Below are 17684 nucleotides of genomic sequence, written 5' to 3'. Positions count from 1 at the left end.
CTACTTCTCCTTTTGTTAACTCACACACATATTAAGCATCTCTGTAGTATAATATCTAGTTATTTATTGGCAGATGTATATGCTAAAATCTAAACATCAGCATTTAAATGTGTGTTATCCTGCAGGCGAACTTGCAGTTTTAACTTGCATTGCTTAGCACAAAAGGTTAAGCCAATAACTGTCAGTTTCTCCTTCTAATTTACATTTAGATTAAATTTCCTGCTGTATACACTCGCTCAGATAGATATTTCCAGGAAAACTCACAGGAAGTGTTTTTCCAGCTGTGGCAGCAATTTCTTTAGGAGAAACAGAGACTGTATCACAGAATAAATACAGTCTGAACGATATGAACGATGTACTAATCTCCATAGATGTACACAGACATGTGGCATCTTTTTTTTTATACTCACAGTATACTACATCATTTTAGCAAATACATTTGTCTTCATTGATTATTTGATTAAATTAGCTTTATGAAGACAGTGTATTCACTTTAAAGATAACGTGTATAATATAAATTATTATTATTATTATTATTATTACACTATGGCATTTAATGCCAAGGGTTACCTTAACATAATAATGATAACAGCAGTGTTAGCAATAATTATACCACTAATACATTAATAATGTGTATTCATTTATTCATTTAGTCCAGAGGGGGAAAATTACCCAAATATGGTCAAGGGGTGAAGGCTTGAGCCACTTGTGTCTGTGCTGATCTTCAGTGTAAGAAAAGTAATGTGCTTAATTATTTCTACAGAAACAATTAGATAATTAATATCTTATTCGATTGACAGAAGAAAAGGGGCACCTGTTTTGCTAATCAGTTGTTTAAGTAAAAATTGTTGCTTTTCTCTGTTTTACCTTATTGTCAAATGAAAATCTGTGTGACACAGTAAGACATTTGAGGACATCACCTTGTTCTCTGACAGGTTGTAATGGCCATTTTTCAGCATCTTTTGGCATTTAATCGACTAATGCTTGATTGATTAATCAAAAACATAATCGATAATGAGAATAATCGTTGGTCGCAGCTCTAAACAGTAATTACACAACATGTGGACCAGTGGAGGCCAATCAAAGGTCACCGGTGACCACACCTGACATCAGAGTTGAACTCGGACCTGTGAGGAGGAGAGCGTGCCGTTCTTCTCTGTATTTCATGTTTTATCCAAATCTGCTGGCCTACATGTCGACTAAACACAGGGTTTGGTCTCCTTTAATCAGACAGGTGTCCTCCTCCTCCTCCTCCTCCTCCTCCTCCTCCTCCTCTCTGTCCTCTGCTGTTAGCTGACGAGATAAACATCAGGTCCAACTGATGACAATGAAGCTACAGACGAGTCCTCCTCCCCCTCCATTACACAATCAATAATGTTGATGCACAGACATGCTGATAAAACCACGCACACACGCACACATGCACATAGGCACATAGGCAGGCAGCAGGGAGAGGCTCATTCAGGCATCTGGTGAATAACAGTTACATGACACGTGGCATTTACTCAGATGAAACTGTGTGTGTGTGTGTGTGTGTGTGAGAGATGAAATGCTGTATGGAGTGGGCTGCTAGTTTATGAAAGAAGGCATAAGAAAGGATAAATGTGTGACTGCTTATATGTAAAAGCTTTGGTGATGAGATAAGGTGTAGTGTGTGTGTGTTACAGAAGAAAGATGGAGAGTGTTTGATTTTCTCGTCTTTTGACTGTTTGTACAGACAATCGATAAAAATCATTATTTCATCAACTCACTGTCTGCAGCTCCTTCAGCATACCCAATTTCTTCCTCCTCTTCAACCTGGAAAGACACGAGAGACTCACATGAACAACCAATGATTCTCTTTAATACCAATTAATTTGCCAATTATTTAGCTCGGATTTGCATATTTCCTCAGGCCAGTCAAGTGCTACCACACCAACTGGGAAAACCATTTCTTAACGGACCAGTTTCACAAAGATAGACTGACTATGACTTAGATCTAATGAACAGTCAGACTTCAGACAGACATCTCCATTCATCCACTGCTCAAAGCTGTCTAGCTCTTGTCTCACTACATGGACTAATTCACCATGATTTCTGGTTAAGTTAAGTTTCTGCTTCTGAGCCCAGAAAGCCCGTTTGATAATCCATCCATGAACAGACTAGTCTAAATTTTAAAATATCTTTGTGAAACCAGACCTTGGCCTTGTGCATGTTGGCATCGTCATGTTGAAGGGCCTTACTCAGACTGTTGACACAAAGTTGGAAGGACGCTGTCTTTTAAAACATAATTGTATTCTGTAGCATTATAACCAGAAGAATGGGGCGTCCACATATTTTTCGGCGATATAACATTGTGAAAATGAAACAAAGGAAATTGAAATAGAAACACAAAGAAAAAGAGAGTCACGGTATTTGGCAAAAGAGCGTAGGAAAAACAAAGACCAAGACAGAGAGGAAGATAGAAAAGAAGATGAAAGAGTGTTTGAGAAAGAGAGAATAAGTGCTGAGTAAACCCTCAGTCTCCCTGGAGCAAACACATGGTCTGAGTCTGGAGGAAGACTGAAACTCCCAGCAGCCTCGTTCATTGAAAGATGATTACATTCACAAACACATGTCACAGTCAAACAGGGGCAGAAAAATCGGAAGAGAGACGTTTTCCTCTTAGTTTAATCTGTTTCCAGAGGAAATCTGATTCATTTGATTCAAGAACACATCAACTAAATTCAGATATTTGAGACAATTTCCAAAAATAATCCCCAAAGTCTCAGTGCTGCAGGTTTCCATGGTTATCCCCCTCAGCTTCGGCCATCTGCATCATCCTGGCACAAATGACCTTCTAATGACTGGAGTTGTAGCATTAAAAAATAATTTTATGATCTAAATGTCTGATCACAGCAGAAACAGGCAAATGTGTGAAGCCTCAGTGGCTGATATTTAAAAAAAAAAGAAAAAAAAAAGCACAAAATAAATGTTCTCATCTTTGTGAAGTATGTGTGTGCACAGAGGAGGATAATATTCAGAGCCCCAAGAGAGACATTCACCCTAATCATCATTTAATATAAGCATTGTTTTGTAATAAATTTACAGAAAATTTCCTGAATTGAGATTTGATCCCTTACATTATTTAAAGCTGCTAAAATCAATATTTTCATATTAAGTGGATTAAACAACTACATGTAATGTGCAAGGTTTTGCTTGTAGTGTAGAGTTATGACCTGAATCTGCAGTTTTCTTCAGCTCTATGTATCAGTTATTAATATTTTAACTCAAACTTGAATTGATTGATTTTTTTGGCCACTTGGGGGCAGTGCAAAAAGCTGTAAACACAACATATCATCACTTAATAAAGTTGATGTGGTGAATGAAGCAGTTGTTTATTTACACATCCAGCAGATACAGAGCAAGTCGCTAACTCTCTCTGTCGTAGCAGGTAAAAAACCAAAACAATGAGATGAAAGAAGCTAAAAAATCTCAGTAGAACTGAGGGGAACTGCAGAGTTGCGTGTTGATTATTTGAGGGTTTGACACCTTTCACATCACATATTTGACACATTTGTTAATATAAAAATATTGATCAGTGCTGGTTTAACTTATTCCCTATAATTAATCATTTGCACCCTTAAAGGTCCCATATTGTATAAAGTGAGATGTCTGTGCCTTCTTTGATTATAGATCAGGTCTATGTTCTAAAAACTATCAAAGCCTCAGTCCACAGAGAAACGCACACAGCCTGTATTCAGAAACTGAGCCTTAAAACCAGCTGTCAGGACTTCTGTAACTTTGTGATGTCACAACAAAGCAGTCACCATCCTCATCCATGCCCCAAGCCCCGCCCACCTGGACCCACCCTCCAACCTTGCGGGATTTGGTTTCTCTGAGTGTTAACGTGATATCTGCTATGTTTTTATTCAATCACTCAGAAAACAGTCAGCCAATCAGAAGAGAGCCTCAGAGCCTCCTCTCTTCTGATTGGCTCACCGACCTGTTGTCATCCTGTATCATCAAAGATAATATGGAAAAACAATCTGTCATCTCATTACATAACAGTGCCTAAAGGATGTTAATCATAACAGCCAAATCCCAAAGTACAATACATACTGTGCATGTATTTGAGTATCACAATAAAACTGTATTACTGTAAATACAACAGCTCCATAGCATGAAGGCAAATGAAATGAAGGTGATAACTTACTATTACTAATTTGACAGAATGCATTAAACAAATTAACGATACAAGTCACTGAATGAAGTGAGCAAAACAAATTTTTGTACAGAATGGATGATTTAATAATTTGAATGAATGATGTGTAAATTCATTTGAGACAATCAATTTACGCCTAATGGACTCTGTAGTCAAGTGCTGTCTCATTTCTGTTCGAAAAATGACGAGGCAAAGAGAGTTTCAAATTAAAATGTTAATGGATCTTTTAAATGGCAAACACCAATTTATGGGAGTAGAGAGGGAATATTAAGAGCACAGATTAGGTTTTCCATTTTTTGAGTCTCTCACCGGGACATAAAACTTGAATGTTGCTGCATCACCCAACACAGCTTGCAACATTATGATGTTTGTTGGCAGCAACTATTCAAATTGTGCAACACGTTTACAAAAATCTAACTAGGCATCTATTATCTCTACAGGCAGGTCTGAGGCAAACAGCTATCGGAGCGGAGACCAAACAATAGGCTGCATTATGCACTTCATCGAGAATGTGTGAAAACTGAGCATCCGACTTCACATTTGAGAGAGAAACATCTAATGTGCACATAAATATAGCGTGAAATGTAATTTAACTGAATTGTTTTTATATTTCTCAAAGCCACAAAGTATTATGTACACATCCAAATATTATATCAGGTGCTCTGGCAACAACAATATCATGAAAAAGATGTCCGCCCACTGAGGAGGTGGACTACACGACAAAAGTGAGTACACCCCTGCAATATCACAAAAATGATTGAAGATTGTGTGATTTGACAGTGTACAGTATTGGATCTTATGTATTATTAAAAACAGAGAGGTTAGATAGACTACATTGAAAATACAGGCCCCAAAGTACAACATCAATGCACTTAAAGTGATTATACCTAATTTACAATTACGGCCAATTGCATGAACGAGGTGATAAAATAACCTGTGAACACCACAGCTTCCTCAGTTTTGGCCTGGGTTGTGTTTAATACCCTTTTTACACCAAAATGAGCGGGTATAAACGTGGGTAAACCTGCTAATCAAAGCTGGTTTTCCACTGCAAGGAGTGATGTCATCACATGCACTTACAGAGCACACACGCAGACGCAGGGGAGAAGGACTGAGCCGCTAGCCGCCGTGCAAACTGGTAAACTGTCACGTCTCAACTCTGGAGCCTCCGTGTGAGACGATTCGAACAGTGATTGTGTGTTTTTTAAAACTTATTTCAGGGCTGCAGCTCACTCTGTCATCCTGGAGCGCAGTGTAGCCGCAGTGTTTGTGGTTGAACAGCACCGTGCTGGGCAGGTGACAGGTGTGTCTACAGTGTCTGTGCTGTGGAAGATGTAACAGCAGGAAAAGGGGTGAAAATCAGCCGGTTCACCCGGGTGTTGTGTTTACATCAATGCCGACTGGAGCTGGAGCCATTAAATACCCACATCTACTGCAGAGTCATTCATGCCAATTGTACCCTTTTCAATTGCCACAAAAGCCCCAATGTTAGTAGGTCTTAGCGGGTTTTTTGACCAGTGGAAAAGGGGCTTAATGCAACATGGCTCCACATGGTGAGGAGAAACCAGATTGTGAGACTTCATAAAGATGGGAGAGGGTACAAGAGCCTAAGTTTGCTACTGAATGTAAGCTGAAACAGCAGCAGCAGTGGTGAGGAAGAGGAGAACAGGAAGAACCTTAATAACAGAAGGTGCAGTCGCTGTCCTTGAAAAATGACTATGTAATCTGCTATTTATGCAGCCTTGCTTTGAAAAAGACATGTTTGCTTCTGACTTGGCACAAGGATTATGTGTGTAAGTTGGTGTTTCAGTGACTGATCAGACGGTGCAAAAGACATTTTTTTGGAGTCAGCCTCCACCGGTGACGTCCGTGGCAACCGTTTCTCACAAAACTGCACAAAAGCATGAATAAACTTTGCCAAAGAACGTGAAAAGACGCCCGATGAATGATGGCAGCAACACATTCTTCTGTCAGATGAAACCAAAATAAATTTGTTTGGATCAACTGCGGTTCAGCATGTTTTTGTGTGGACCCAGCCAGGACTACCACAGTGACTGCATAGCACCGACCATGAATCATGGAGGTGGGAGTGTGCTGATATGGAGCTGCATAAGTGCAAAAGGTGTAGGGCAGATGACATTTATAGATGGCATTATGAATGCAAATTTGTATTCCCAAATACTGAATGAAAAGATGACTCCCACTCTCCAGAAGCTTGACAAGAGAGGAATTTTTCCAACATGACAGTGATCGCAAACACAGAGTTTTTAAAGAAGAAAAAAGTGAAAACTATGACTAAGTATGTCTCCTGACTTGAATCCAGTGTATTCTAAAGCAAAAGATCAAGCAACAAATCCCCTCCAGCAAACAGCAGCTGAAAAGAATCATCCGTGACGAACGGCGGAACAACAACAGATATGCGTAAGACTCCATGCCCAGGAGCATTGAATCTGTCATCAGAAATAAAGGCAGACATACAAAATGTAGAAAAATTAAATTATTGAATCTCACTGCTGAAGGGTTCTGAAGGGTTTACTCACTTTTGTTGCAGTTTGTTTGTTTTTTGTTTGTTTGCAGAATGACTAATTCAACTATAAGGAAAGGTCCAAACATTTATTTTTCTCAAATTAAATGACTTCATTCTCCTTGGGCTTTGGGTTAAAAACAAATAGACGGACAATAACTTAACTTTTTAACGATATTGACCAGGATTGGCAACATAGCTGGCAACAGCTTTAGGATGCCAATGTCAGTCTGTCGGTTCCCTTTTTAGTCAATCATCCACCATTTTAGTCCAGAATGAAATATCTCAACAACTATTGGATGGTCTGCCATGAAATTTTTCTATGGATATTCAGAGTCTCCAGAGGATTCATTTTAATGACGTTTGTTGCTCCCTGACTTTTCCTATAGTGTCACCAGCAGGTTCACATTTTTGCTTCTTATTGAAACATCTCTACAGCTATCGGCTGGACTGCTGCTGTGAAATTTGATTCACACGCTCATGGTCCCCAGAGGATGCAATGTAATAACTTTCAGCCTGTGCTTTAAATCTAGTGCCATTCTCTGGTCAAAGGTTCACGGTATCAAACACAAGTCAAAAAGCCGTCACATTCAGTAGTGCTAACATGCTAAATGAACACAGTGACCTTGGTAAACATTTTGTCTGCTAAACATCAGCATGTTAACATTGTTCACTGTGAGCCTTTATCACAAGTATGGCTGTAGACTCTATTATTCACTGTCAGAGTCATTCACAGTTTAACTTAACAAGAAAGTGGAAAAAACTAACAAACACTCAGTAACATAATGTAGCAGCTGATGATAAATCATCAATGAAATGGCTCAACAAAAAGAGGCCAAACAAGATTAGAAATAAGTCTGTTAAAATCCCTTTTTCAGCACGACGAGATATATTACTCAGGATATATATCTGTCCAATCAATAATCAAGTTTCAGTGTCGACTGGAGCTATGCTGCTTGAAACACATATTTCTCTTCTCGTCCTCATACTCTGCCCAACCACTGAATTGTTTTTGTATTTTATGGAGCAATTTGGAGAGATGTAGTGAGATCCAGCTGACTGTCATCATCTGCAGACTGATGAGGAAGAAAAGAAAGATGGAAGCCGAAGAAAAATGATCTCCCGTGACATTTTCATTTGTCGCCAGCTCTTAACTCACATTGTTCTGATAATGGCTGTGTTTCTGTCTGGGTCAATGTGGAGCTGCAGTTATACACAATAGGAGAACGGTAGAGGAGCAGAACAAAGTGAAGCGGAGCTCTGTTAGAGTTAAATGCCGTCAGTGTGGGGGAGGGCTGGGTGCCAACAGAGAGCCTTGGCATGTGGGTACACCAACTGGTGTGATGACTCAGAGAGAAACACATCACTAGCACACATTGCTTACACGTGATGGAGGCACACACAACACACACACACACACACACACACACACACACACACAAATAAAACTGTTTTTCTTCATTCCTGGGAAGTTGATACTGTATACTGGTGATGAACACATGAACAGTCATAAACACACACTCCTACACAAACATCCCAAAACAACACCTAAAGTCTCCATCCATGTTCGCAGCTCAGTGATGCTGTAATGCTCATTTAACACCAAGGAATGAAACTGCTGATGGATACTGGGGAGACAACTTTGCTTTTCTTACATCTTTATCACTTCATCACTAAGGGAGTCTCTTGCAATATGGATAAACTCTTCTGGGTGTATGAATATTTTATAACTCCGCTGAACACTGTAGATGATGAAATGTTTCCAATTTTTTTTCCTGCAAATTAACTGTAGCGGCAGCTCTCTGAGCTTGTGTTTACACGCAGATGTGCTTTGAGCATAATGCTAACATCAGCGTGCTAACATGCTGATAACTTGCAGATATTTAGCATTTAGATATTTTGCTGATTTTGTTAGTGTGCTAATATGTTATTTAGCACTTAATGCTGCGTTCACATCATATTGAGTTGGAGATATTGCACCACTTCTGGCAGTTACATCAAAATAAAATCCACATTAACTCTAGTACGATCCATTCAGATAATTTTTATAACGCTAATTTAAGCTCTTAATCTGGTGCGAGTACGAGCAGTGGGAGCTGGCTAGCTGTGGGGCTAACCACCTCAGAATAATCATGTGTGAATGGATGTTTTTTTCCTGTTCTTCCCATTGTGCTGCAGCTTAAACACAAAGTACACCTGAAGCTGATGGAAATGTCATTAGTTTTGCAGGTATTTAGTCCTAAATGAAAGTATTTGGTGGTAAATCAAAAAGCTATTACAGTACAATTCATTCATGAATATGTGTAGCAAATTTCACAGCAATCCATCCAACATTCATGATATTTCACACAAAAAAAAAAAACAACACAAATATCAACCTTGTGGTGGCGCTAGAGATAAGACCAAAACATCACCACATTCGTGATCTGGAGAACATGAATGTTCGTCCCAAATTTCATGGCAATCCATTCAACAGATTCTGAGATATTTCAGTCTGAACTGAAGCGATGAAGTGATTCACCAACCAACAGACTGATATTGCTGTTAAATAACCAGATGTATTTCACTAATCCAGTGAACTACCTGGTAAATCAAGGCACTTCATCACATTAATGCAGCACTCCAGTTACCTAATACTGCACCAGTCCAGCTCTTTAAAATGCAGCATTGTCCACAGTGGTTTATTACAATCAGAGATACAACAGAGATAGCTGCTGTACCTTCTCAGTAGTAACAGAACGGCTAAATCTCTACTGACTGACGAATCTGAAATGTCGCAGTACAGACTGCTATATTGGCAAACCCTTAAAAACCACTCACCAGATTCTGAGGTATGTTGTTGTATACAGGTGGAAATAATGCTAGTAGGAAGGTCAGGGGGGGGTTGCCAAAATTAAAACGGTTCACTGTGAGGGAAACATTAATTTGCTCAGTAAATGTCACGTCTGCTAGCCCTTTGGACTTTCAGGTATAATGTCTAAAAAAGTTTGTAAGATAGTGATCAAAATCATCATGAATCATCATTTGCTTGAAATAAATATCAGAGGGAAAACTCACTGGATTTTAGTCATTAGTTTTCAAGGTTTCACATGATCAAGTACATTTTTGGAGTCAAGCGATCAACAGTCATTGGGATCAATACTTGTTAACGTTTGAATCCCGGTCCATCCAGATTGTTGTGGAGATTGAGGCGCATTACTGAAACGCTGGACTAACACCCTCATGTCTACAGCACGGCCTCTCGTGTGACGCTGTTAGCAGCAGCATGAGGTGTCGCTCAGTCCGCATTTCACAAGAATGATTCCTTCGCATGTTCGTCCGGGTGAGTCACCTGTGTGATCTTATCAAATGAGCTGTGGCTGCTGCCCTCGACTCATTAAACCTCAGGACCGCGGTGCGGAACTGTCATGTCTCTCAAAATGAGCCTGGAGACGCTCTTGTGGGCTGAAGAGCCCTCGTCATCATCATCATCAGCACACGGAAAGCAGCACAAAGCAGCAGTATGATTGAAGCTTGTTTGAACTAATCGTGTAAGTGGCTCTTTCGTTTACTGAGGCAGAGTTCAGATTTAGACGGTTTATAACTTCCTCAATTAGAAAGTAGTTTTTATTGAGGCTTTTTGCCAAATACTGCCCTTCCAGCAGAGCTTGGGAGCAACGTGAAGATGAAAGCAATTACAAGGAATAATGTATTTAGTTATAATGTGAGTTAATCATTCATCAAGTGAACAGCGACAGATGGATTCACTTTCCCAATGCTATGGTCAAGGTTTGGTTAGGTTTAGGGAAAAAACGTTGAAATAAAGTTGAAATAAAGTTGAAATAAGAATTTAAAGACTAAAGGGCCTTTGTCGTCATGGTTACGATAATAAACACTGACTTGTCGGTTTGAAATGAAGTCAAAATGGAAATGAACAACAGTCTCCCATGTTAAAGTCCAATGTTTTGTCGACCTCCCAATGCAGGCTTTGCGTCACCTGACGTCCTCCTTTGCTCCTGTCATATACTCACTACGGCCACTAGAGGGGTTTATCACTTGAATGTAAACAAAAGGGGTGGGATACTGGAATACCTTATATTACTTCGTCTTGTGATGCACTGGCACTAAATATCTATATTTTTACTAGAAAGATTTCAAAGCCACAAAGAAGAAAAGTGAGTCAGAAACACAAGCTATATCGGCTGTAGATCTCATGCTCTCATCAGGATCACGCTGGAGGTGGTGGAAAGTAAGAAATAATTGGAGAAAAATGTCCATGAGATTTGACACCAGAGCCCCAAAATAGCCGCTCTGCCCTTCTGTCTCCCTCCTCTGCCACCTTCTGTGGATCAGCACGCTAACAAAATACAGCTCCGTCTCATATCTGAGGCCACAAATATGGAATGACAAGGTTGCACAGCGTCTTTGTTCCACTTCACAGAAAAGATAGTCACAGCTCGCCACGGGAAGAGCTGCACGGGGACGTCTTCAGTGAGCCGGCTGCCCCTTTCTGTTTGCACTCCCAATATACTCGAGCTGCTCTGTGGTTTCCTCTACAAGGATTACCACCGCGTCGTATCGACACACCGGGCTTTACCCTCAGTCTTAATGTGTTTGAATGTGTCTGAATAGTGATGAGTAGGTGACATCGGTCAATACTTATGGATCGGCCTCAATTAAAGTTCACTTTTTAACCGGGCATGACTAAGGGTGTTTTATTAGGAAATCACAGTCGGCCATGAAGCGCAGGAAACACCCACTGGGATGTCGGCCGCCAGGTAACAAAGCACCCGACTGTTTGTGAACAGGGCTGGTGAAGGTCAAACAATGTCCTCTCTGTAAACAGTCACACATGGACAAAACATATCAATGTTAAAATGAAGTATGAAGCATAAGAGTATGAAGGTTATGAAGGTGCTTTGACAAGTTAAGTGGACCTACTCTGCAGCATTTATTCCACATTGTTCTTAGGGCTGTCACAATATCAGATTTCACAACACGATCATGACCAATAGAATTCACAATAACTATATTATTGCAATATCTATAGAAAAAAAAATGCTCTTAGTCAAATTTATCTTAAACTTTGTTTATTGTGTGTTTATTGTCTCTTGTTTGGTAAATGAATTAGACTCAAATATGACTCTAGGGAGATGGAGAGTCTGTAACCAACAATTACACTTAACAGTTAGGCCAAGGCCAAACAACTGCCATTTCAATATTATCATATGTGTATTATGAATACAATATCAACATTTTACTTTTTAAATATCAGTTATCATCAATATTGGTATATCGCGGCACCCTTAACTGTGTTACTAGGGTTTTGGCTGATATGTGCTGATCTTCCATTTCCCTGCCACAAGATGCGATAATGCACCAACCCAATGCACTGGATTGGACTCAGTGCCCGAGACATATGTATTTGACTAAACAATCTTTTATTATGATTGTGTTCTGGAGCCTTTGTTTATATCACATGATCTGTCATGCAATTATATATGGCTCAACAGTTGAGATTTAAAGTTCGTTCTTGACCTTTTAAACAGTAGCTGTTCGGAAGTATTGTCCAGATACGGAAGAAACCTGCAATAACTGATTGTTTTTGCCACTTGGGGGCAGCAGAAACTAGTTGCGAACACAACATTGCCATATTGTCACCTTTGGAAGTTGATATTTCGACCTTGTTAGCAAACAGTTGCTTATTTACTCAGCAGTTACAGAGAGGCATCGTTCATTCATTGGAGTTGTGTATTTGGTCTCTACCAATTTTGGTGGATAAAAAAAAAAAAAAGTTCTAAAATTTCTAAACGTTTTAGATAAATATAATTGCATTTTTCATACGAGTTATGCACTTTCAATTCTTTTTAAATTGAAAAAGAACTGGTTTGAGATCAGTATTTGGTTTCAGCTGATACCCTACTATGTAGATGTCAAACTCTGCAATCAAGAGAAAAGTGGAATCCATCCATTTGAAAGAGACAGGAATGGTGCGGTTCAAACGAGAAGACATTAAACCTCTACACTGAAAGACAACAGGAGACGTGTAGTAGCCCATGTAGTAGGTGCTTCCCTCAAAAAGTATCGTAGAATGTTTGTTGATTCAAATCTCTAACCCTGGCCCATGTCACCCTTTTAGATAAACTCCACACATGTGCATGAGTAAAACTGTGGAAAGCGGTCATAAAAAACAGAGTAAATGAAGTATGTGGATATATTATTGAGAAGGATATGGAGAGAAGAAGGAAAAATGATAGCAAATGTTACGGGGGAGGGCTATTTACGCAACTACCAGTGAATTACTGCCAAGCAAAATATCCAAACTTCTCCACTGCTGGGCAGCCAACAGTAAACAGATTCAGTTATCATGAGCAGCTCCCAAGTGTGAATTCAGTGCACTGTATAAATGAAGAGGTGTGCTGCTGACAGAGTGTTTATGCCCTGATATCAGACTGGTTGGAACATTGAAAAAACAATAAAGAGCCTCCATCAGGCAGCAACACTCCCGAGACAAGAAGTAGAGAAGAAAAGCAGAAGCAGAAGGAGGAAGAGAGAGAAGAGCAATTTGTTTCTAGACTCTCGGAGGATGGAAAATGAGACAGAGGTCAGGGTTATGCTTCGCTGCAGCGCAGGATTGTGCGGAGGAATGATGCTCGTCTGCATCCTTCGCCTGAGAGTTCTGAATCTCTGGGCATGTGTCTGGCTGAATCATCCGGCCTTTGAAACGAGTTCACCATTTTCCATTTTTGAAAAGGTAATTTGCAGATTGTCACTTATGTTTTGCAACTACAAAGAAGGGACAGACACGGAGAGAGAGAGAGAGAGAGAGAGAGAGAGTGCAGGACGTGGACTTCATGGGTTTTTTGCTCGTTAGTGATGACTGAAAATTTGATTTCTGTAATGGGATAAAAATGTCACCATGAAAGGACAATAAGATTGTTATTAAGTTACTGCTGATGACAAATCTGGAATAAGGTTGTTATGAAGATGATTGAGGACAACATTAAGATTTGCATCGCAAAAACAAACACAATCCATCAGACTGGAACGCTTTCCATATTTATTCTAATGTTCCTGAAAGCCTCACCAATAGCTCAGTAAGTGAACACTGAGTTCACACTGATGAGCCAAAACATTATGACCATTCACAGGTGAAACAAATAACACTGATTACCTTGTAATTGTGGTGCATATCAAGGTCTGAGATATACACTGAACAAAAATATACACACTAGAAGCTCCCATTTCTTATGAGTTGAAATCAAAGATTTTTTTCCTGCCACACACAAAAGGCCTCTCTCTTTCTCTCAAATCTTCTTCACAAATGTGTTTAAATCCGTGTTGGTGAGAATTTCTCCTCTGCCGAGATAACCTGTCCTCCTCACAGGTGTGACATATCAAGGCGCTGATTACACAGCATGATTACTGCACAGGTGCAGGTGTGCCGTGGGCTGGTCACAGTAAAAAGCTGCTTTAAAAATGCTCCATGGCTGACATGTCTGGTGACTACACAGGTCACGCAAGAACTGGGATGTTTTAAGCTTCCAGGAATTGTGTACACCATGATGCAACATGAGGCGATGGCGGCGGATGAATGGTACGGCGACAGCATGGCCACAGGATCTCGACACGGTATATCTCTGTGTGTGTGTGTGTGTGTGTGTGTGTGTGTGTGTCTGTGTGTATCCACTGTGTTTATAGAAAAACTCTTCTATAAATCTCTTTTATTTCAACTCTGAAATGCCTTGTGTGGTGGTCCCAGTCAGCAGTGGTGATGACAACCTACTGACAGTGGTCCAAGGAGGAACGGTGGTCCTAACTGGCGAGCCATGAAACGTCTATCCTGTCTAGTTAGAACCAATAAAAAGCTACTGTTTCGCAAGTTGAAGAGAATTTTAATGAGGGTTGTATGTGCTCCCAAATCCGGGAGTGACCCTCCACACTCAACAGGTAATAATGAATGGTAATCTTACCTCATCGTACTTGCAAGCAGCATCTGCCAGACTGCTGGTTTCACCCAGTAGACTGAGGTCCAGCTCACTGGGGCCTGAACACAGAAAATACACCACAATCATCAAACTTGACTCAGTTAGGTTTAGAGGAATTGATCAACATTTTGGGTGATACTCTTATTTGGTTACATAGATGTGAAGATGAATGTGTCTCGTGTGTGTGTGTGTGTGTGTGTGCGCGTTAAGTGTGGGGCTAGAGACCACAGGTGATTAGCCTCCTAGTTAGACCCTGTCCTGCATATTATGTTTATATATTACAAAATAATTTCCTCAGTCACATGGCAGGGTCATTTTCAGAGGCATTGGGTTTTTTTTTTTATGAATGACTGAAGCACTACATTTATAAACTACACCAGAGTCAGTGGTAGGTGGTCGGGTGGATGTGTGTGCCTCTGTCAAGGTTCGGAAAGGACTGCGGTTTTCATTCAATGTAAATAAACACGTTCTCTCACTGTGAACCTTTTCTGTATTAAATCAGACCATCTTTCTCTAATAATGCTGTAGTCACTGCAAGTGGATGTTGACCTGCAAGATCAGACACATTGGCAGAAAAGAAATTAAATTTCACTGAAGTATTCACTATCAACATGTTTGTGACCTGTCAAATGTCAATTAACTACATATCCTCTTTATTTTTAATAGAAAATGTCACAGTTATATTTCCTTCAAAACGTTGTGTATAGACATAATTTCTAGGACACAGGGGTTGCCTGGTTGCCTGGCAATGATGGCAAGACTCCAGGAAGCCGCTGGGCTCGGCTGTTGTTTGTCAAGAAACATTTACAGCACATATTCGCCCTGTAAGACCTCAAACTGTTGTTTTTAGATTACATTCTTACATTTGTGTAACAATAGTCTTATTTTTTAATTCGTTGCAAATGAGTGTATTCCCTAATATGTTAAATTATTTCTCACATGAGAAGCAGCAAATCCTCATTTTTAAGAGGCTGGAATAATTATTGAAATTTGACTAAATTTTTTTCAACAGTCACATCTCATGTCTGGAAAATGTCACATAGAACATAGAAAAGGAAAAACATAAGAAATCTTGGATCCGTTTCTGAGCTGACGGCTATAAAAAAGTAATGTTGGTACTGTTAGCTGTCAAGGCCAGTAGTATATGGATTAATGTATGAAGATGAATACTTGTATATATGTATATTGCATGATCTCTTTGCATTACATAGGAGCTAATTTTATCCCTGCACCATGTGCACCACAACAGCACGGAAAGCGACATCTAATTTCCAGATGTAGACACACCGCTGCACATCTGCACTTTGACTTTCAGTCTAAGTGACACTATGCAAAGCAGGGAAACAGAATATCTACAAATCAAGATTCTGAGATTTTAACTCCAGAAATCCCTGAACCTGAAGTGAACCTGAACTTCCTCCTGTCAGAAAGCAGCTGAGGGGTGATGCTGTGATAAATTCTAACACATTGCATCTTCATCCTTTTTCCTCAGTGGAAATGGGTCGTGAATAACACTTCCCCCTGGCAGATCTTTCTTTCCTGCATGCCACAGCCTCCTGATTAGAGAACTGGGTTAGATTCTGTGAGGATGCAGCTTCAAACATTCAGGCAGATTCCAGAGAGACAGCAGCTGTGAATTCCTTCGATGCATTATTTGAAAAAAAAAGAAAATAAACTCAGAATCCACCACATTTACAGAGAAAAACGGCAAACAAAAACAACCCAGTGTACTCTCTACAGTTCACAACTTAAAGAGTCAGCAGCACGTCAGAGTGCATCTCGTCTTCGGCGAGCGAGGGGGGCGAGGTATGACAGCGTGGAGTTTTTCTGTGTAGCTTTTGAGGCCAGTGATGTCAGGTGGCCGAGGCTGCGTTCGTCAGCAGCGCTTCACTTTGGTCCGCACGTGCGGCTGCGATGATCACGGCCTGGGGATGGACCAGGCTGGGGGAGAGAGAGGCAGCAGTGGGAGAAATGTGGCAGATGGACCTGAAGGCAATTTCTCTCAAAGAGTTTGCCGTAACAACAACTGCCAATCTATTTTTAAATTTCACTTGATCTTTCTTGTTTCCTGCAGCTTCTCCTTATACTTTTTCTTTGCGATGTAAAGACATCGCCTGATCGCCGAGAGTTTCACAGAGCAAAAATAGACCTTTTAGTGGTCTTTTCAAATTGCACTCCGCTCAGTATGTTGTTCTTTTTATTCCTGTGTGGAACACCTATTGGGAGGCTCCATTATGGAAAATAATGTCCAATATGTGAAAGAACATCTAGAAAAATGCTCTTTAATGCATCTCAAAGTGCAGCTACATATAGTAAGTGGACTGTCGATGAGGAGCTCTCTCAGCCAATTATGCGCTATATGAGAAAAAGATCAATCTGTGAAGTTCCTCAATTCTACAAGGGTAATATATTATCTTAAGAACTATATAATGATGGTTCAGTAGAAATCAGTGAACATTAAGAGGGTTCAGTGGCTTTTCACAGGAGGTAAGTGATCTTTTCTCAGTTAATGAGAGCCTGAATGTTTCTCGTTTGTTCAAGGATCTATTTTTGAGATTCTGTTGCTCAAGTGGTGTAACTGCAGAGGTTTTTTTTTTTTTAATTTAAAAAATTTTTTTTTTATCACCTTTGTCTGTTTGGTATTTTGGTTGTTTTGTCATGAAGCAGACTGCTCTCAAGTGTGAGGAGAGGAGCTGCAGAAGTGTGTCAGGTAGCTGTCAAGTATAGCACAAGCCAATTTTGATGTCAAAGATGTGCAAACGTGAGCTTCAGTCCTATTATGTGCTTGGCCTTCATCGCTGGATATTTGGATTCTAGATAGAAATCTTTCTTGATGGATGATTTGAGGCTCAATTTCACTTGAATATCAATCCTTCAAGCAAAAGATTGAGTTTAGTGTTATAGTAATGCCACACAAAGAATGTCTCTACATGTCCACCATGAGCTTCCTCTGGATCCTCGCTTATTGTAACTGATTATATCATGGGGCAGCAGCTCTCTTCTGATCAAA

At 40.0% G+C, this 17684-nt stretch overlaps 1 protein-coding gene across 1 annotated transcript in view; it reads right to left on the bottom strand.

Moving 5' to 3' along the window:
• ak5 (adenylate kinase 5) overlaps positions 1 to 17684 on the bottom strand; it is an 80044-nt gene that overhangs the window by 25176 nt on the left and 37184 nt on the right. Inside the window, exons 8-9 of the mRNA XM_022758035.1 lie at positions 14660 to 14733; positions 1752 to 1797 (exon numbers count right to left, since the gene is read on the bottom strand). Of these exons, the coding sequence (XP_022613756.1) occupies positions 1752 to 1797; positions 14660 to 14733 (120 nt within the window). The remainder of the gene's footprint in view (positions 1 to 1751; positions 1798 to 14659; positions 14734 to 17684) is intronic.

Source organism: Seriola dumerili, unplaced genomic scaffold, assembly GCF_002260705.1.
Source record: "Seriola dumerili isolate Sdu_G_001 unplaced genomic scaffold, Sdu_1.0 BDQW01000291.1, whole genome shotgun sequence".
Classification (NCBI taxonomy): domain Eukaryota; kingdom Metazoa; phylum Chordata; class Actinopteri; order Carangiformes; family Carangidae; genus Seriola; species Seriola dumerili.
This window is presented reverse-complemented; position numbering and strand designations above follow the sequence as displayed.